The sequence below is a fragment of the Beta vulgaris genome, chromosome 3 (genome assembly GCF_026745355.1).
Source record: "Beta vulgaris subsp. vulgaris cultivar EL10 chromosome 3, EL10.2, whole genome shotgun sequence".
Classification (NCBI taxonomy): domain Eukaryota; kingdom Viridiplantae; phylum Streptophyta; class Magnoliopsida; order Caryophyllales; family Amaranthaceae; genus Beta; species Beta vulgaris.
In genome coordinates this window covers 26080399-26103503 of record NC_079204.1, presented here as the reverse complement: position 1 = coordinate 26103503, position 23105 = coordinate 26080399, and the positions used below count along the sequence as shown (strand labels likewise).

At 35.9% G+C, this 23105-nt stretch overlaps 1 protein-coding gene across 7 annotated transcripts in view; it reads right to left on the bottom strand.

The window, feature by feature from the left end:
• LOC104906871 (serine carboxypeptidase-like 13) overlaps positions 1-23105 on the bottom strand; it is a 94792-nt gene that overhangs the window by 15100 nt on the left and 56587 nt on the right. For 5 of the 7 annotated variants that reach the window (XM_048641321.2, XM_048641322.2, XM_057393680.1 and 2 more), the window contains 2 exons: positions 11134-11445; positions 10560-10673 (listed from right to left, as the gene is read on the bottom strand). In XM_048641321.2, coding sequence (XP_048497278.1) covers positions 10560-10673; positions 11134-11445 — 426 coding nt within the window. Of the gene's footprint in view, positions 1-10559; positions 10674-11133; positions 11446-23105 lie in introns of those variants that run through there. The other 2 variants (XM_010695699.3, XR_008968785.1) reach the window with 2 other exon arrangements.

Genomic DNA, 23105 nt, shown 5'->3' with positions numbered 1-23105 from the left:
TTTTATTGATGGCAGAGGGGTGAAGAATTTTGGGTAGACCAAATGCAGCACAAAAACTTCCTAATTCTCTACGTCTTTCTCTTTTTTCAGATGAATATTTACTTTGAATTGCTTATTCTTGACACAAAGCAATTGCTTCTTTTTTAACAAAGGAAAACATGTGTCCATAAGTCATACTATCATATGGAATTTCATCTTGACCCGCACTTTCTCTTAATTTTAGGAATATTCTTTGAGAAAATAGGGATGGAAGACCAGATATAAACCTTTCTTTCCAAAAAGATTGATTGCAATCACCTCGTCTAAAAATATTAAGGAATACATCTTTATACCAGCGATAATCATCTACTGTAGGACACCTAAGATTAGTACGGACTACTTGGTTTGTTGACATTTCTTCCTTTGGATTACCAATAAAATGCATAGCTCATATTAATAAGAATCGAGCTTCCATCTAAGACTTGTTGTTCATTTTCTATTTTGACGTGATTAAAACTTTGAACTTTAGTTTCCATATTAATACTATTGTCCCACCAATTTCTTAATTGACCAGTAAAACCAGTTGTGAGAAAATCTATAATGGTATGTTCTTGACAATTTCTTGACCTATAAGTAGTTATGGCCATAGTCATTTCGGAAAGAACATTTAATATTTCATATTCTGATTTTCCATCAATATTCTAATATTGTGAGTCTCTGAATTTATGTCTTTCTTCATATTGAATATCTGGTGGAGTAGGTCTAGTATAATAAATTCTACTAGAGACGTTTTTCCAAGAACTATTATTTATTTTATTGATTTCATTTTCTTCATCATCTGAATTGATTAGTTTATTTGAACTATATTTATCCAAAATATTACTATTATTAGTTGACTTGGAAGTACTTATGTTAGATAAATTTTTCTTCAATCTTAGTAATTAAAGGAGTTGTTTTTTCAGGTAAAATAAGAGATTTTTGACGATATATAGGAATACTTGAAGTATTAATATGCGGAGCAACTATGTCGAAGGGAAATTTTGTTTCCTTTTTATTTATAGATAATGTTCCTAGTTTAGATGTAATGTCAACAATATCAGGAGATTTTTTTTTACCCTAGTTGGACAGATAGTATTTCTATTTGTTTTGAAATGGTAGTGAGAAGTTGGTTTGAATAATTATTTTGGTGATATTTTTTTTTATGTCACCTAAACTAGCAAAGGAGGAGTTGTCATTTTCTCAACCTCTTATGAAAATGTTCGACCTTCTTATGATGAAGATTCTTATAATAATCCTTAAATGTCTGCTTCTAAAAATTTACATTTTGAAGAAACTTCAAAATTCCGCTATAAAAACCCAATACCTGAACCAATATGAGAGTCTTCTACCAATTCCAATTCACCTACCTCTACAACCATGAAACCACCTACCTTTTTCTCTATTATGTTATTAGAAAAGAATTACAAATAGACTTAATTAGAGTATATTCATAATGATTTTTATTCAAAACAAAATAATGAAAAAAAAGATTGGTTCTTTGGATGTTTTGATCAAATTGCTAGAAACCATGTCAGATTAGAATAGATTTCTGATATGAAAAAATTAGAAATTAATATTCCTTTTTTCACCTGGTTTTCAACTTATACCATAAAAAATAATATATTTTACCCTTTCAATAAAAATCAAATAAACATGACCATTAGTTTAATTCAAAGTTAGACTTTAAAAGATGGAAGTATAATTAAATCTATTCATCCTCTGTTAACCGAAATTCAAGTTAATAATAATGAAGGATATTTTGTTATGGCTTAAAGTATTATATTAATAAATGAAACTTTTTTCTTACTAGGGATATGCCCGAGTCTAATAACTAGTTTGATATTATTCCTAGTAGCAAACAAAACATTGAATCAATAAACATGTAACTATAGGACAAAAAGTCAAAAACCAGGCCATCGTTACAACAAAGTGGGCGAGAGTGCGAGCAATAACTACGCACCAGGCAAGTAGCTAATAAGCCACCTTAGTGTCGCCGACATAAGCTTCACCTTTAACGATTACAACAGTGTCCATGGTATTGCACTAGTTGTTTCGACACAAGAGTAATACAAAAACCCACTTGATTTTATTTTTCCTCAAATTTGGAAAGGAAAAAAATTAAAGGTGGGTTGAATGGTAGCAATTTGAGAGTTAAATATAATTCATCGGTAACCAAGGATGTTTTGACCGAGTGGTTAAGATTGAGGTGTTGTGAACAATAGGTCACAGGTTCGAATCCCCCCTCCTAGATTATGAGTAGTGGTTGTGGAACGTTACTACAAGTAACGTTTGAGATTTAGAGGTAGCGGTCTAGCAAATAAACACTATATAATAGCATAAGGTAGAATTATTAACCAATGCTTTTTGTTTTTTTTTCCTTTTACTGTTTATTAAATGTTTTATTTTATGACACTTCAATGTTTGTTTTACAATAGTAGAGATGTAATTTAAATATTTATTTTAAAGATAATATATTTTACAAGTATTTTAGTTAAAACTGGTAATATAAATTTTTTTAGGGTTGAATATTTTCTTAGATTTATACATTTCTTTTGTGTAACTAAAAGTCGTATACTTTTTTTTTGTGTAACTTTTTTGAAAAAATAATTATTGAATTTAACTATTGAACGAACATATGAAATTGTTTTAGTTCATTTCATATTAGAATAAATGTCATTTTTTGTCTTTTACAATTCTAACAGCTTCTTTTGCCAAACACTTCTAATTAAACAATTAATTTAATCGCTGACCACTAACAGCTACGTACTAGTAGACAACAGCTACCCCCAACAGCCACAACTACTAGAATCGCTAACCGTTATTAGAACCGCTAGTTTTGCCAAACATGCCCTAAAATCTAAAATATGTTTTTTTCAACGCAAACTTAAAAATCTGTTTTGTAGAACAATAGAAGAAGAAATTGAAGGAATACAATTCACTACTATGGGAGAGACGAGAAGATGAAAAGTCACAAAAATCAACCAATAAGTTTTATAACCACCATAATTAAAGCAATTCGGTTCCCGATATTGGGGCCTAAATTACGAAGGTCAACCAAATTAAGGGCATTAATTATAGAAGTAGAGAGATGCATGTAAAATTTTCAGAATCACCAATGAGAGAGAGCCGGGGTGTTTTTTTTTTTTAAACAAGCAAAAACACTAAGTTGGGCTTCAAAGTTTCAGATGTTGGAGCCTTTATAATTACAGGGCCCTGTGCTATTTTCCCGTGCAGCCGACCATGTTCTTATCATAATTCTATTTTTTATATATTTTTTTTTATAAAATAATGATATGACATGCTTAAATAGTGCCCCCCTATAATATTCTAAGATTTTTTAAAAAAAAACTCTAATACATATATTTTTCTTGTAACGACAAAGTTTCTTAATGAAATTTTTGTTCAATTGAGAAAAACTAAGATTTTGAGAGATAATATATTTACATAAGCTGTAAAACTATACTATAAATGGATCTTATTTTGAAGCACATTTTGAACGCTCTCCAATGGTACACAAATTATAATATTATTAATTACGTAGTAGAAGTTATATATAATTTACATAATATAATAATTAAGATTTTTTTTTCAAAAACAAAACTCTAATTTCCCTTATCCAAAACTCCTTATATGTATTTAAATCTACGTAGAACTTTATTTTTTTACAAGATAAAATTAATAATTAATGACATGGGATGTTGTAAAATAAATGTGAAAGAAACAAAAGAAGATGAGAGAGAGAGATCCTAAAGAGAGAAACGAAGAAAATCAATGGAAATCTGTCAAGAGGACGAAAACCAGAAGCCAACAACCTCAAGCCCTCAGAACATGCTTCATCAACCACCTTCAGCCATCAATCACCATACTTGAAATCTCACAAACCTTTCGAACCCATGGAGCAATTGTAAACATATCTATACCAGCATCCCAGAAAAACCCAAAACACATCTTTGCCTTTGTCCAATATCACTATCCACAATCCCTACTTACAGCCATTAGAGATGAGAATGGAGAAACCTTGAAAGGGTCAAGAATCACGATTTTCCCAGCGAAATATGACAAATGCACAACATATCTACCTCAAAACCTCAAATCTCAAACCAAGAGAACACAACCTCCAGGCAAAGTCATCACATCTAAACCGAACAACAACAAAACAAGTTTCCGAGACTTTCGATCATACAGAGACGTGACAAAACTAAGTCATGATCACCCAAAACCAAATACAAATAACCCGCAAAAAACCCAAGAAGCTAACAGAACACCATAGGTACGCCTCACCAGACCAAATCCATCCCGCCACCGGATAATGAGTTCAAGATGCCTGGGAGAAAACACTAAACAAGTCTGGAATTCTTTAAAAGAGATTGACGTTGATGATGAATTTGCAGCAGCAATAGACGGAGAGAGTTGTGAAGAGAATGATGAAATGTTGCAAAGAAGTGCCATAGGAGTCACAGACTCCATACAAGCATTTGAGGCAATCATGGATCACATACTGGCAGAAGGAGTCAATTGTCTATCCATTAAGACAATGGGAGGAATGCAGCATTTAATAACGTTTAATTCGTTAGAAGACAAACAGACTGTGATCGAAAGCAAATGGCTTGAAAGGTGGTTTATAGCAGTTAGGGATGTAAATAAACACAGTGCAGCACTTTGGAGAGAGACATGGTTGAACATATATGGAACTCCACTCATTGCACGGGGATACAAAAACTTCCACAAGATAGGAAGTATATTTGGGAGAGTAAAATCAGTGATGTACAATAACTTTGACTGTGCCCACATCCTGGTGACTACGGATTGCCTCTTTGATATCAATTGCAAAATTCAAATGCAAACTGATGAGGTAAAATATCCCATATTCATATATGAAAAACAACAAGTCAAATTCCAGAAATCACCTCCAGTTGAAGATGAATCTGAACCTGAGATGGACGAGGTTCCAATAAAGAAAGTGACGTGAGGCCCAGGTAAGTCCACTTTCACTGAAAAATCATGCTCAATTAATGAGATGACAAAAAGCCTGGTTCAAAAAGATGATGACGTAAGCAATCATGATGTCGAGGAGAATTTTAAAAGTCCCAGTCAGAACACACAAATAATGCCCCTCATGTATGTCAACCCTACTGGCGAACCAATCAACCTAGATTCTCAGAATCTGAACCCACATGTCAGCAAATCTCAGCCCAACAAAAACCCCAATCATCATACCCCAGCAAAAGCTGCGACATCTGAATCGTCTTATGGCAATAAAACACCAGTAGGATTTCATGGGCAGTCAACGATAGAAACACAGCAAATCCACTATGAAAGCCCCACAAAAAAACAACCTAGCAGAAGCCCAATACAAGACAGCCCAAAAAAGCCGCCAATCCCACCAAATACCCAAGTTTCTCCCATACATCTACATAACAAATTTGGCCCATTACTAAGACCCAACAAATTGAAATCATCATCCACATCCACATTGGGCTCCTCATCTTGCTCTGGGCCACTCTTTCCACCAGGATTTGAGGACTCAATTCCAATCCAAACAAAAATAGAAAAAGAAAAAAGCGTCAAAGAAAAATGGAGAAAAAGAATAAAATGAGGAACCAGGTGTTTGAGAACCGGTCAATAGAATCAAAATCCCCTCACAAAACAGTCAACACAATCAATATTGATGATGTGATTACAATGGCAGAGAGCATTGGACTCTCCTTCAATGGATTGATTGGTGAACTAAGGAGAAGAATTGGGTCTATTCTTATAGCCCATCATCACAATTGGGAGGCAAATTTTGCTTAGATGCAATGGATCATCATCTCATAAACAAGACACACTAATGTTGTTGATATCATGGAACATTAGAGGTCTCACATCAAGGCCTAAAAGATCCTCTCTCAGAAAGATAATAGTGACCCATGATCCTATTTTCGTATTCATTCAAGAAACGAAAATGCTTGACATAAAAAAAAAAACTAGTGAAAACCTACTGGAAGGCTGATGAAATAGAGTGGATATTCTGTCCATCCGAAGGGAATTCAGGAGGTATAGCATCAATGTGGAAGAAAACCATGTTCAACATGCAATCCAATGTCATAACTAAACATCGGATTGCCATCACTAGAAACCTTCCACTGATTAATTTTAAATGCACACTCATTAATGTATACAACCCGTGCGACATAGCGGGGAGAGCTGAAGTATGGAGAGAGTTGATAGAGTTTCAAAAGACCAATGCACTCCCATGTCTCATTACATGAGATTTTAACGAAGTTCTCAAAGCAAATGAAAGGGGCAGCCAACTTTTCTCACAGATGGGTATTTCTAACTTTAATAATTTTGTGCAGGATTCTCACTTCCTTGAAATATCATCCTCAAGTGGGGGTTTTACTTGGTTCCGAGGCAACTCAAGAAGCATTCTAGATAGACTCTTTGTACATCCTGAATGGCTATCAAAGCTCCCAACATTAAAATTTGATCTATTGCAGAGGGGTTTGTCCGACCATTGCCCCCTTCTTGTAGACCCCAACGATCATAACTGGGGACCGAAACCTTTTCAGTTTCAAAATTGCTGGCTTACTGATCCAGAATGCTTGAAGATCGTGAAGAATGTGTGGCAAGAGTCAGGAGCTTTGAACACGAGAGAAAAGTTGAAAGAAGTAAAGAAGCGCCTCAAGGATGGGAACCAAAATGAGTTTGGCAACATTGATACAATGATAAAAAAGCTCGAAAATGAAATTCAGAAACTGGATGAAACCAATAATCTTCGAGACCTTGAATCTCATGAAATCTACAACCGCAAAAAGGCTCAATCAGAATTATGGGTATGGATAAAAAGAAAAGAGCTGTACTGGGCCCAGAACTCGAGGATAAAGTGGCTCAAAGAAGGAGACAGCAATACAAAATTCTTCCATGCTATAGCCTCCAATAAAAGGAGGAAAAACTCCATCACCAGCATTGACATAAATGGACAGACAGTAGATGATCCGCTCTGCATAAAAAAAAGAGGCCACGACATTTTTCAAGGAAATATTCAAGGAGGAGCACAACAACAGACCAATCTTTGATAATCTGAATTTCAAACATGTGACGCAAGAGCAGGCCTCACAACTAACCCTCTCCTTCTCATGCGAGGAGATACATAATGATGTTGCATCATGTGACTCAGATAAGGCCCCGGGGCCGGATGGATTTAACTTTAAATTCATCAAAAGTGCTTGGGACATAGTAAAGCATGACATCTATGAGATTGTTCACAGCTTCTGGGCTACATCACAGCTTCCTCAAGGGTGTAATGTAGCATACATTGCCCTCATTCCGAAAATAGACAATCCTACAAACTTCAAGGATTTCAGACCAATAAGCATGGTCGGATGCATATACAAGATAATAGCAAAGCTGATGGCTAAGAGGCTACAAAAAATAATGGGTACGCTCATTGGGCCTCTTCAATCCTCATACATTGAGGCCCGTCAAATTCTTGACGGGGCATTAGTGGCGGGGAGAATTAATCGACTCATATAAGAAAAATGGCACGGAAGCCATTCTTTTCAAGCTCGATTTCCATAAAGCATATGATAGCGTATCATGGGGCTTCCTCAAGTGGGTCTTAGATCAAATGAAATTCCCTCCTAAATGGAGTGAGTGGATAATGTCATGCGTTACTTCGGCATCCGCGTCAATCTTGGTCAATGGATCTCCTAGTGCCCCTTTCAAGCTCCAAAGAGGCTTGAGACAAGGAGATCCATTATCTCCCTTTCTGTTCGTGCTAATTGGTGAAGTGCTAAACCAGGTGATTTTGAAAGCAACAAATATGGGGCTGTGGAGTGGGCTGGAGATTCGGAAAAATGGTCTCAAAATAACGCATTTGCAATATGCGGACGATACATTGATTTTCAATGATGCAAAAATGGAGTCACTAAAAAACATCAAGAAGGCACTTATACTCTTTCATCTTGCTTCAGGACTCCAAGTAAACTTTCATAAGAGTTCGATTATTGGGATGAACACAACAAAGGTAAGGCTTCAAGAAGCAGCAGATTCGCTACTATGCAAGGCAAGTGATATTCCCTTCACCTATTTGGGTTTATCTATAGGGGGTAATATGTCTCAGATTCATGCTTAGGATCCAATTATTAGCAAAGTTGGAAAAAAACTCGCAACATGGAAAGGGAGAATGCTCTCAACAGGAGGGAGGCTAACTTTGATCAAAGCTTCCTTGTCCAATCTCCTAATATATTACATGTCGCTATTCCCCATTCCAATCGGGGTGATAAAAAAAAATCAACTCAATTACCAGGCAATTCCTATGGTCTGGAAACATGGAGAAAAGGTCTCTCTCACTCGTACCTTGGGAAATTGTTCAGTTACCGAAAGCAATGGGCGGCCTAAGCATTGGCAATATACTTCATAAGAATATTGCGATGTTATCCAAATGGTTTTGGCGACTTCTTCAAGGTCCAACTCCTCTGTGGCGTCATGTAATCTGCGACAAATATAGGTACCCATCATCATTGTCGATATTGGAACTTGAAATCCCAAAGTCAAGTGGTCCGTGGCGCAAAATATGCGCTGCTATACTCCAGCAAGCAGATGTCAAAGAAATCATAAGCAAAGGCATTCGTAAGAATATTGGGAATGGATCCCAAACAAGGTTCTGGCATGAACCGTGGCTTGCACCATCTCCTTTAAAAAAAGAATTTCCGAGGCTGTTTTCAATCTCAATTGATCCAAATGCTTCAGTGGCTGCGCATGGTTTTTGGGAAGAAATGAATTGGATATGGACTTTCTCGTGGAAAAGAGCCTTAAGGCCCCAAGATTGGGTTGAGAAGGCAAGACTAGAAGAAATGTTGCTGCAGGTATGCCCATCTCAGCAGGCCCAGGACCGAACAATGTGGGCCTACAACAAAGCAGGTACTTTCTCTACAAAGTCTGTCACTATGGAACTTGATAAAATTCGCCCCCCATCACATCAAGATGCAATCAGAGGAATATGGAGGGGGCTTGTGCCCCATAGGATTGAAGTATTTGTGTGGCTCGCATTATTAGGAAAAATAAACACCCGAAGCAAGTTAGCGTCTCTTGGAATCATACCAATTGAAAATAACTTTTGCCCTCTAGCTTGCTAGAATGTGAAACAAGTGATCATTTACTACTTCACTGCAACTTCTCATCCCAATTATGGTTGTGGTCATCTGATATGTGGCAAATTAATTGGTGTTTTCTGCGCACTCTACGCGAAGCTTTCAATAAGTGGCAATGGCCTAAAAACTCACCATTCTTCAAAAAGGTATGGGTGGCGGTTTTTTTCATCATAACGTGGTCCTTGTGGAAAGAAAGAAATCATAGAGTATTCACAGATAACTCCTCATCGATCAAAGACTTGAAAGATTTGGTCTTGCTCAGATTAGGATGGTGGATTTCAAGTTGGAAAGACGAGTTCCCATACTCCCCCATTACATAGTCTGCAACCCATCATGCCTCCAATGGGCCAGCAAGCCGAATATGAATTGGGCTGATTCCATTCCAAAAAGTGTGGAGCTATGGAGCCCTCCACTATCTCACTCAATCAAATGGAATGTGGACGCCTCCATGCATCCTATTGAATCGCGATCCGCAATAGGAGGGGTTCTAAGGAACCATCTTGGGAATTTGATATGTTTATTCTCCTCTCCCATAACTTTCATGGAAATCAATAGCGCGGAGATACTTGCAATTCACAGAGCTGTTAAAATATCTTTATCAAGTTAGTCATTGAAAGGGGCAAGTCTCATTATTGAATCAGACTCGGCAAATGCGGTTTCTATGGTGTAATAGTGAAAATGGGGGGCCTTGGAACCTGAATTTTCAATTAAAATTCATTCGAAATGCTCGGAGGTGTGGTCTAGATATCACAATTGTCCACAAAAGTCGAAATACAAACTTTGTAGCTGATTCAATGGCCAAGCAAGGCCTCCATCGAAGGTCCGAATTTATAGCATGGTTATGAGTCACTGAAGGGGAGATTGGTGTGTCCATTCATCATCAAGGAAGCTTCAGCAAGGGTGCATCTACGGTAAAGAGGTGCAAGTTGCAGTGTAGATCGATTAATTCATTTATTGGATAGAGAAAGTGATTGGTATATGTGGTGTAAAGAACTTCTTTCTTGTATTCTAAATATTGATTTTAACAATATGGGCCGTAAATGAAGTATCTCCTTATAAGCCGGGTGTGCTTGGCACTACAAAAGTTCCCTTCCTTAGGAAGGGATACCTTGCTTGAGTTGAGACTCTTCCTTTTACGGCAAATTAATGAGAATGCAAGATCAATTATAAAAAAAAAAATAATTAATGACATGGCCATCTTACGTGGCGCGCTATATGACCTTGAAATATTGAGCAGCTCCGTATATTGTTGATAAGTTCCTCCTTTATATATTTATTTAGATTATATTTAGATTCACAGTATAGGGGTACTGATCCATCCAAGAACAAATTTAAGTAACACCCCAACAGGGAACGAATTATATTAAGAACAAATAGAAATAGATGTAATAATATTTAGTGACTTACCCAGCAACTTGACCATTGGCAAACCATGGCCTCCAGTCTTCAGCAATGGTGATATTTAGCATCTTAATCCATTCCAATGTTCCAAGATACGATACAACCATGTCTTGGTCGCCACTGCCATTATAAAGAGAATGCAGATATTTATATGATAACGATAACTAACAAGAAAGGTTCTGAGGTTGATTGTCATAGCAATGTGTTCTCATATTCTTTTTTATTTTCACTAGATCCATCTTGATATTCATGCATGGTCCATATGCTACTAGCACAATGACCTTGTTATTTCATACTAAGTGTTGTAATGAATACAATAATGGAACGAAGAATTAAAGAATAATCGATATGAGAGTTAACGTGGTTCACTGACAATGTGTTAGCTACATCCACAGGCAGAGAAGAAACTTTTAATTATATTTAGAGAGAGAGGGAGAGAGTACATATTGCATAATATGGAGGCATAAGTTAGTTTATATATAGTACCATTTTAATTAACTAAACAGATGGGCTTAAACCTGAAATTAAATTAGAAACGATATACTAAATAATATGTACTGAAAAGCTTTGGGGCCGTTACCTATACGCCCCCACCAGCCTGGACCTCAACTCGTTGACCAGGTAGCGAGACCCCAGTGCTTGGCTAATCTTGGGGCGTTGCCTACACGCCCCCACCAGCCTAAACCTCAACTCGCTGACCGGGCAGCGAAATCCCCGTGCTTGGTTAATCGTAGGGCGTTGCCTACACGCCCCCACTAGCCTGTACCTCAACTCGCTGACCGGGCAACGAGACCCTCGTGCTTGGTTAGTCATGGGGCTTTGCCTGTAAGCCCCCACCAGTATGGACCTCAACTCGTTGATTGGGCAGCGAAACCCCCGTGTTTTGCTAATCCTAGCGCAAGATAATTCAAGCCATACGTTAACACTAAGTATGATTATGCATTTGTGCTTACCTAAATAGAAGAAATTGATTAACACTACTCATGTAATAACATTATGATTGTTCATTTATTTATAATATACAAAAATGTTTTTCGCAAACAAGGATTGAGCATGGAAGTAGGATCGTCTTGTCTGATAGACTTGAACCTATATAATTCAATCAAGGAAGTATGGTTATTGATGATGCTTGGGTAGTTGAATAGTGTTGAAAATGAAATTTTAAGACAGACCTGGGGACTGGGTTACCTGATTATTTTTTCTAATTGCACAATCACGAGGGCAATTGTGGTGTTGGAGTAATCAACATTGGATTTATTTAGCACAATTCAATACTCCCGCCGTACCACATTAATTGATGTACTTCTGATTTTCGTCCGTTTCATATTAATTGACGCACTTCTTAAAATGACATGGTCCCACCAATTTAATATAATATTATTTATTTGTTTAACGAAAAATCCATCAATAATTAAGAAATATCACAGACTCTTATTTCAAAAAAAGTTAAGGCCCCATATCCACCAATTACGATAAAAAATATCTAACTACCAGCTACAATAATAAAATGGAGCCCAAACTTCATCAATTGCATAAGAGGCAAATGACATTGTTCTCAATATGTGCTATTTTCTTTTGGTAAGGTTTACTTGCACAAACCTCCTCCTATTGCTTAGAATTGGATCAATAAGCCTGAGCAAAATGGGAGCTTGGGTATTAGAGATTGTTTGGCTTGGAATACAACAACAATTGGAAAATATGTTTGGGAGGTTGCACAAATGGAGGGGAGCAGACAAAAAATACACATCTAATGATGGTTGCAAATGGTTAGATGGACAACAAAAGAGAGTTGGATGGTATCACTGGGTGTGGAATAACTATAATGTTCCTAACACTCTTTTATAGTCTTGATGGCAGCTCATCTGAGTAAACTGAAAACAAAAGAAAGGTTGTACACGACTGCTATTTATCAAGATATGGAGTTCCTTTTGTGCAATTAGGGAAAATATACATGCAAGCACCTGTTCTTCAGATGTTTATACAACAGAAAGATAGTTATTTGTATTCTAGCATTGGATTCATGAAGAATGTATCTATGATTCATGGAGGAAGTGGGGGAGAAAATATATAAGCAAACGATACCAAAACGTTTGTTATGTTGCCTTAGCTGCCATTATTTACCACACTTGGCAGGCGAGAAACAAATCATACTAGGATAGTGATGTTCCCAGATTTGAAAATGTAGTGATATTAATAAAGCAGGGTGTTTGTAGTAGAGCTAGATATAAGTGTGATAGTAGATGGTCAGTTGTTGAAAAACAATGGTTAGATGAGTCAGTTGAGAATTATAATTAGTGGTTGAGGCTTGTTGTGGGTGTGTTGGTTTGTAGCCCGGTTTCTTAGGCTTTGTTTGTAATTGGTAACTTTTATGCTCTTTGGTAATATATTCTTACATTTTACCAAAATCATGTGCTTTATTTATAGGTTGAGACCATTGGAGATACATTATACTTCCTCCGTATCAAATAAGATGGAACACTTTCCTAAAATGGATGTTAAGATGGAACACTTTTTGTTTCTTTCCTTATTTGGTAAATTTTGGACTATGAAATGATCATATTACCCTTACTTAAAAACTAAAAACTGCATTGCCAAACGTAATGACATCTCTAAACCCATTAGCCCACTTTAATGATTCCCACCAAAATTCATTAAACTCAACAACTTTTCATATTCGACCACCCTAATTAAAAACAACCCACCCAAATAAATCACCCAACCCCCATCTCTCAAACTTTCTACTCTCTCCTCATCTCACCTCCATGTTCTTCAACCCTAATCTAGGATCCCTAGAAATTGAGTCTTAAACCCAAATCTCCTCCTACCCTCCTCTCCTCTTCAACCTAAAACATAAAATTTGAATTATGGCCCATAACTTCATCCCTCATTTTAGCCCCTTTACTGATGCTTTGTTCGAGTCTAGTGATGATGGGGAAATCTTGTTAATCAAGGACATTTGTGACTCCTTCAAACATAAATCTCCATGGCCATGAAGGTTTTATAGAACCTTATGTTTTAAAATCATGTAGTACCTAGCACGAATAAGGTTATTGGCTCTGCTTTAGTGGAGTAGGTGGAAGCGATACCCAAAATATCACCCCAATTGGCTGCAGAAAACACCAAAGATGATAGGAATTTTCAAATCTTCGAAGATATTATGGATGAGGATTACTCATCATATGAGACTGACCATGAGATTATAGATCTAGATAGTGAGGAGGAGGAACATGAAAAATTAGGGTTTTTGGGGAGGGTTATCAAGTCAAAAAAAACAGAGGAGGATTTCCCGATGGAATATGTGGTGGATGAGAAGAAGGAAGGATTTTATTTTATTCGTAGGCGGTATACGTTGAGATCTTGTAATGATATTTGCAAGATACTGAAAAAGGGTGGTGAAAAAGAGGAAAAAGGAAAGGTGGTGATTGAGGGTAAAGGGAAGGTTGTGATCGTGGATAAAGAAAAGGCGCTGACTGTTGAGGGTGGGAGAAGGATTGTGGTATGTGGCCTGGCTGTAGGCCAACAAGTGAAGAAGACCGTGGGGAAGAGGAAGGTCAGATGTTCCTGCTAGAGTAGAACCCCTCTTCCTCCAGTCAAACACGGTGAGTCCGGAAGAATAGGGTTGCGCCATGGGACAAATTAATGAGGATGAATGGGAATCCTCAATTGTTGAAGTTCATGAAGAGATATGTCCCTACATTCAGGATGGTTTAGTGTTGTAGTTTAGAGTCCTTGATTGCTACCTAATCCAGATGATGAAGGGACTCATTAACTCTAAAACAAGGTTTAATTTGCTGTAGAGTTAACTCTGAAAGTACCAAACCTTGTTTTCAACGAGTTAAATCAAGAAATCCTTGTTGGATTCATAGAGGTCAAATGATGAGAAATCTTTGTTAGTATGATGAGTTTGTTAGCTTATGATTTTAATGTTTGATTGGTTAAGTTCATGTTTGTGTGAAATGCATTCAATGATACACGAGGTCGATTTGGTTACTTCCCTGCCTGGTTGGATGGTTTAGTGTTGTAGTTTGGAGTCCCTGATCACCACTGTAATAGCCTGAATTATTAAGCTAAGATTAGAATCGATAATCCACGGTCATTATGCTAACGATGAATAATTAAGCTGTGACCATTACGTTTTGAAATCTAAGAGTTCAAATCACTATTATGTGAATATTGTTTCCGAATGTGGATATTATGTGTTATTAGCTAACTAATAACATAAGCTGTAGTAATTGAGTAATTCATGAACTATGTTAGGAAAGTTAAGTATCGTTTCAGAGTTATGAGATTTGTAGTAGTTATTGATATCATTTTGTTGTTTTAGAAAGTGAGATTAAGGATGAATTAAGTTAAGATACTTCCCTTAAGGTGTATAATATACTTTGGAGGAATTTAGTTAGGAATAATTAAGTATTAAGAAGTAATTCAGGAAAGAAACCAAGTTAAACGCCTTGGAAATTCTGGTTTATTCATAAGCGAGGGAAATGACAATTCTACCCTTAATACTAAACTGAAAATTATGATCTTTCCCTTACCAATTCTCCATATATATGAGACTAAGGTCCTCACTATTTTTCATCAAAATCATTCCACAAGAAACACAACATAAACACATCTCTGCTCTCCTCATTCTTTATGCCATTGTGGCGAGCAACACCTTATGTTGGCAGCTTGCTTCTCTTGGATCCTAGCTCTGATTCTTAAATGCAATCACTTCCCTAGGTCTATGAAGGGGTTCTCAATACTGGTCAATCATTACTTTTTAGGATCTATTTCTGTATCATTAAGAAAAACCAAGTAGGGTGGCTGAATTTCAGCATTTATGAGGTGTATTAGGTTCAAACTTGATTTGCTTGGGTTAATTGCTAAATTTTAAGTGATGAATGTTTTCTATAAGGTCCTAAGGAGTTTTTGGAGAAGTGGTAAAATTGTTTAAGTAAGATTTGATTCCTAAACACCGAGTTAAGGTACACAAGAACCACCCTGTTGACCCTTGAGTTTTGAAGATGACCTAACCACAAAAGACATAATATATTTTATTTATATTGTTGCAAGGTAATTCATGCTCGAGCTAAGAGAATACTTGATTGAAGATTAAACGGAGAATTAATCAAGATCGAAGTAAAGATGTTCGAGAGATGAAGAATCAAGCATGGAATGAAGATTAGAATACATTAGGGTATTTATTAATCTTCATGTTAAGGTTGAGTAAAAGCTTAATTAAGTTCGTGGTGAATTCTCAAAGGAACTTGGTTCTGTTCCCATGTAAGGAACAGACCTGGCACTATAGGAACAAGGTTAGAGAACAAGACTTAAAACTGATTTAGGAACTCCTAAGAGACTCTAATGTTGTGCCCCTAAGTTAAACTTGTGCCCAATATAGTTGTTAGAGTTTTTAGGGTTGTTTTAACTAAGATCCACTATTTTAGGAATTTAGTTTAAGTTTGTTAGGAAAAGATTTTAAAAAGATTTTCTGATTTTAATTTAACTGATTTTCAAATCTTATCTTTTTATCTTTTATCTTTTATATTTTATTTAAAAGATTTAGTTTTCGAAAATTAATATATTTTCGGTTTTTAAAATGTTTCGGATTTTAAAATATAATATTGTTTTTCCGGTTTTATTAAAGATATTTTGAAAAAGATATTTTTCCTAAAAACTAGCTAAAGTATTTAATTTATTTATTTCCTAAAAATAGGATTGCACACCTAAAGCTACTGCTACACGATTTATGTAGTTAGTGGATTTAGTGGCTTAGTTAATTATCCTCCAAGTATTTAATTAAATTAAATGAGTTTAATTATTCTTCAAGTTTTGTAAAACCACGTAATGTGTTACTGCTTCTCTTATGAAGTGAAGTAGTGGATTATTTACTTGACATAGAATATTTAATTTATTTAATTAAATTAATTAACATCATGGAGATCATGGGATAATGGTTTAATTAGTGGAGAACATGTCTTGTCTTAATTGTCTATAAATAGGCGCCTAATTCATTTGAACAAAATGTGTCTGACTTAGCTAAATAATCAGGAAACCCCTCTTATAGTGCTCATATTATACAACAATTGGTATCAGAGCAGGAACTCTAATAATCAGGAAACCCTGTTGAGTTCAAGATCTTGAAAAATATGAATACTAGAGAGAAACTGGAAGAAGGGTACTCTACGCAGAGGCCACCAATGTTCAATGGTAAGTTTTACACTTACTGGAAGAACAGAATGGAGATCTTTATCAAAGCCGACAATTACCAGGTATGGAGAGTCATAGAGGTAGGTGATTTTGAAGTCACTACCACTAATGACAAGAATGAGGTAATTCCTAAATCTATATCTGATTTTGATAAAGCTGATTTCGAAAAGATGGAAATTAATGCTCTTGCTATAAAACTGCTTCATTGTGGTCTTGGAGCCTCATGAACACAATCGTGTCATGGGATGAAAACCGCAAAACAAATTTGGGATCTTCTTGAAGTCACTCATGAAGGTACGAGTGAAGTTAAGAGATCAAAAATAGATCTTTTGATGAACCAATATGAACTTTTTCAAATGAAATCAAAAGAGTCTATCCAAGACATGTTTACACGCTTTACTAATATTATTAATGAGCTAACATCTCTTGGTAAAGTGATTACATCTGAGGAACAGGTACGAAAGGTCCTAAGGAGCCTTCCTAGGGATCGTGGATGGCTAAGGTAACTGCCTTACAGGAAACTAAGGACTCTACTAAGTTCAATTTGGAACAACTTGCTGGTTCCCTACTGACTCATGAGTTGCAATTGGACAATGAGAATGGAGACATGTCCAAGCAAAAATCGATTGCCTTAAAAGCTGATGAAATGAAGACTCAGAAACTGATGAAGAAGAATCCGCTCTCATGGTCCGAAAATTCAAAAGAATGTTTAGGAACATGAAGAATGAAATTACAAAGGTAAGAATAAGAAATATTCTAACAAACTTGTTTGTCATAAGTGTGGCAGTTCTGAGCACTTCATCAAGGATTGTCCCCAATGGGAACAAGAAAAAGGCAAAGGAAGGGAACGAAGCAGAGATAGGAACAAGGAATACAAAATCCTATACTCGATCTGACATGAAGAAAGCTATGGTTGCTGCATGGGGAGACTCTGACTCCAAAGAAGAAGATGATCCTCAACCAAATGAGGAGACTGCAAACTTCTGTCTTATGGCTCTTGACAATTCCGAATCTGATGAAGAGATTGAATCTCTTGAGGCAAGTCTAGACACCATCAAAACTCGTCTTAATTCTTTAAGTAAAGAAAATTTATTTGAGTTTATTGTTGATGCTGTAAATGATTGCAAAGATGAGACCATTAAACTAAAACAATGTCAACATGCTTTAAGTTGCAAAGGAACATACCTCTTGGCTTAAAAGTGTTCGAATTGATATTGAGAAAAGATTTTTCGATTGTTTAAAAATCTTAAATTAAAAGAGGATTTCGAAAATCTTAAAAATGAGAACTACTTGTTAAGTCTTGAGTTATCACAACTAAAAGAGTTTGTTCCTGAAGTAAGTTCATTTGACATTAAGTCAGTTCCCTTGCAAAGTTTCAAATCTGAAATAAACGAATTGAAAAATCATGTTTCATTTTTGGAAATTGAAAATAATGAACTTGTGGGAACTGCACCAAATGAGAAATGAAAAGAAAATGCTACCTATTCCAAACTGGATTAAGAACCCTCAAACAAAACGAACTGAAGGTCTTGGTTTTAATCACAAAAAGAAATTTGAAAAACCTAAAAAGAGAGTTGATTTACCAAGTGATAAAGTTTGTATGTTTTGTGGGAACACTGGTCATTTTAGGAACTCTTGTCCTAAAAGACTTGGTCGCATTAATGAGAACTTGGAAACAAGTAGAAGTAATTTGGAAAAAGAAATCTATTGTTCCTGAAGGAAAGGAACCCAAGAAAGATTGGGTTCCTAACTCTAACAATTAGTTTTCTTGCAGGTTGGAGTGAGGGGGAACAACACATGGTACCTAGACAGTGGTTGTTCTAAGCATATGACTGGAGATAAATCAAGATTTCTCTCACTCTCAGCCTTAATGGTGGAAGTGTGACTTTTGGTGACAACAAGAAAGGTAACATAGTTGCCATGGGCAAAGTTGGTAAGATCGTCACATTCCATAGATAATGTTTTCTAGTTGATGGATTAAAGCATAACTTGTTAAGTATTTCCCAATTCTGTGATAGAGGGAACTGTGTGAAGTTTAATAGTGAAAAATGTTTAATTGTCAACAATAGCACAAAGGATTCATTTTGGAAGGAACAAGGAAAGGGAACACATATGTTGTGGATCTCAACCTTGTTCCCAAAAACAATTCACATGCCTTAGTGTTATTGATGATGATTCATTTTTATGGCACAAGCGTCTAGGTCATGCTAGCTTTTCTTGCTTGACAAACTGCGTTCTAAAGAACTAGTTTTAGGTTTACCCTCTACTAAGTTTCATTTAGATCATGTTGTGATGCATGCGCAAAAGGTAAGCATGTTAGGTCCTCTTTCAAGTCCAAGAATGTGGTAAGTACCACAAGACCTTTAGAGTTAATACATATGGATTTATGTGGACCTATGAGGATACAAAGTAGGAGTGGAAAGAAATATGTGTTGTAATTGTAGATGACTTCTCTAGATTTACTTGGGTTATTTTTCTTTCTAGCAAGGACGAGACTTATGATGAGTTCCTTGTCTTTGCAAAGAAAGTCAAAATTTGAGTGGTCAAATTCTACACCTTAGATCCGACCATGGTAAAGATTTGAAAATTTAAGTTCGATGACTTTAGAACAAATGGATTAGATCACAATTTCTCGCCCCTAGAACACCTCAACAAAATGGTGTTGTTGAAAGGAAGAATAGAACATAGAAGAAGATGGCTAGGACTATGTTGATAGCTAGTGGTCTTCCTAAAAACTTTTGGGCAGAAGCTGTGAATACTGCTTGTCATATTATAAATCAGCCATGGTAAGACCTTTATTAAATAAAACCCTATGAGCTGTATTTTGGTAAAAAGCCCAATATTACATATTTCAGAACATTTGGATGTAAATGTTTTGTTCATAATAATGGGAAACAAAATATTGGAAAATTTGATGCTAGAAGTGAAGAAGCTGTATTCTTAGGATATTCTTCTAGTAGCAAGGCTTATAGAGTTATAATAAAAGGTCTATGTGTGTAGAAGAAAGTGTGCATGTTATTTTTGATGAAACAGATAAATTTGATGCAAGCACACGGTTGAAGATGACTTCGAAATAGGATTGAAAAAGATCAAGTCTTATTGATGAGACTTTGGAAGACGAAGTCATGGGAACAAAGCCAAGGGAACAACATCCTGTTCCTGTTCCCAATGAGGAAGAAGAGAGAACTAAGTGATGAACACAGTGAATGAATCCACTATTGTTGAACCTGGTTCCCAAACAAGGAAATGAAGATGATTAAGGAAACCAAGTTTCCATCCAGGATTTCCAACCAAAGCCTTGGAAAACTCATCGTTCCCATCCTGTGGAACTAATAATCAGTGATATAAACAAGGGAACTCAAACGAGATCTCAATTGAAAAATTTTGTGCTTTTCATGCTTTTCTTTCTATGTTGGAACCTAGGAATCATGAAGAAGCTCTCACTGATGCTGATTGGATCGTAGCAATGCAGGATGAACTTCATCAATTTGAAAGAAACAAAGTTTGGCACCTTGAACCTAACCTAAACATAACAAGGTTATTGGTTTAAAGTGGGTGTTTCGAAACAAATTAGATGAGTTCGGAACATACTAAGAAACAAGGCCAGGTTAGTTGTGAAAGGATACAATCAACAGGAAGGCATTGATTATGAAGAAACTTTTGCTCCAGTTGCAAGATTGGAAGCAATTAGAATTTCATAGCTTTTGCTGCCTTCATGGGTTTTAAATTGTATCAAATGGATGTAAAATGTGCTTTTCTAAATGGTTATCTTAATGAGGAGGTATTTGTAGAACAACCTCCAGGTTTTAAAATAAAGAATTTCCTAATCATGTCTTTAAGCTTGACAAAGCTCTTTATGGGTTAAAGCAAGCTCCAAGAGCATGGTATGAAAGACTTTCTAAGTTCCTTCTTGAAAATGAGTTTAAAAGAGAAAATTGGATCGAACCTTTTTTTAAAATCAAAAGGAAAACATTTATTAGTTGTTCAAATATATGTTGATGATATTATATTTGGTGCCACTAATGAATCTTTGTGCAAGGACTTTGCTAATCTCATGAGTAAAGAATTTGAAATGAGTATGATGGGTGAGCTCAACTTCTTCTTGGGGTTGCAAATCAAGCAAACAGAAGAAGGAATCTACATCCATCAACAAAAGTACATAAAGGAACTATTGAAAAAGTATGGTTTGGAAGCATCCAAAGTAAATCATACACCTATGGGAATTCAACCAGATTGGATGAAGATTCTATAGGAATAAGTGTGGATCAAACCAAGTATCGAGGTATGATTGGCTCATTACTATATCTAACTGCAAGTCGTCCTGATATTGCTTTCAGTGTAGGGTTATGTGCAAGGTTTCAAGCCAATCCAAAGGAATCTCATCTCACAGCTGTGAAGAGAATCCTAAGATACCTCAAGGGAACAGATGATTTAAGCCTATTCTATTCGAGAAGTGATACCTTTGAATTAAAGGATTTGCGGATGCTGACTATGCAGGAGATCTGGTCAATAGGAAGAGTACATCAGGTATGGTTCAGTTCCTTAGTCATAGTTTAGTTTCTTGGAGCACCAAGAAGCAAAACACAGTTGCTTTATCTACAGCTGAGGCTGAATATGTTGCAGCAGCAGCATGTTGTTCCCAAATGCTATGGATAAAACAACAACTACGTGACTATGGAATTACTTTGAATGTGTTCCCATCTATTGTGATAATACTAGTGCTATTAGTATTTCTAAAGATCCCGTGCATCATTCAAGAGTCAAACACATCCATATTAGGCATCACTTTCTGAAAGATAATGTTGAAAAGGGTCTTATTAAAATGGAATTCTGTGAGACTGAACGTCAAATTGCAGACATTTTGACAAAGCCCTTAAATAGAGATAGGTTTGAGAAATTGAGACTTGAACTTGGCTTAATCAAGTTGAAATGATTGCTACAATTATTCCCCTTTGTGTTAATTCTTTGGCATTATGTTTGGATGTGCATATTCGATGTTTTATTTGCTTAAATACATCACAATCTTATATGATTATTTCATTGTATAAGTAAAAATGTCTGAAAACTGCTCACCAATGTCCAATAATATTCCCCTTATTGTTCATAAGACAATTCTATGCCTTAAGTGATGACAAAGGATTAAAAGAATTAATGGTGTTCCAAAGTAGCAAAATTTCTTGTTCCATTCATTGTTCCCAAACGCTGTTCCCAGCGTGTTTAAGTTAATTTTTCTTTCAAAATTCAAAAATCCAAAAATATTCTGTTCAGATTTTTTTCCTAAAAATCTGATTTTTTCCTTATATCTCTCAAGTTAGTTGAAGATATTTTTTATTAGATAGAATTTTTTTTTCCCAAAAACGTGTACTATACACGGTTTTATTTATTTTTTTTTCCTTAAACAAAACAAATAATTTCTTTTTTCCTTCTCATAAAACCGAAAATACTCCACAAAATATGATCCAAAAACACTTCTCACTCTCTCTCCTCACAAAGCCGAAAAACCCTCTCCTTCTCATTAAATTGAATCACCTACCCCATGGATATTTCTCCAATTCATTACTAGAATTCTAAGGAAAAGGAAGAAAATGAGAAACGTTGAAATGGAGGTTGAAGAACACATGCAACAAGTGAGGGGAATCGAATGTTCCCGAGAGAGGAACAACAGTTGCTCGAAAAAATCCACGGCATCTAGGTATGTCATGGACTTTTTATTGATGTTTCTTGGTGAAAAGAGTAAATTTCGTCAATTGCTCAATATGATTAAGTTTCAAGGTTGGGAAATCTTTTGTGAATGTTATGGAAATAGTTTGATTCCTAAATTATGGATGAATTTTGTGAAAACTTTTCCATGATGAAGAAGGAAATTGTTCACTTTGGTAAAGGGAACCCAAATTGATTTTAATGCTAAAAATTTTGGGTAAATTGCTTGGTGTTCCCGTGAGAGGAACTGATGTTTATTTTAAGAAGCAACGTGGATCCTATCCATATTCGGATATCTCTTTTGATCAATTGATTGTTAAATATGGTGGTTAAAAGGGAAAAACATTTCTTGACCATAATCTTCTTTCTCCCTACCACAAAATTTTATTTCACATCCTAAAGAAAGCCTTATTGCCTCGTCTTTCTAAACGTGCTCAAGTTAGCATGTTGGACTTGATTTATATTCATTGTTTAGCCTCTCATAAGCACATAAACTTTCCCTCTTTAATGATTCAACATGAGTCATTGTATTGAAAATGGTTTTGTTGTTGGCTATGGGGCTCTAATAACCGAAATCTTGCTTAAATTCAATGTGAAAATTTCGGGAACTCAAACCATTGGTGTATCCACGGGAAATATGTTGAATGTGCGTGCCTTGAA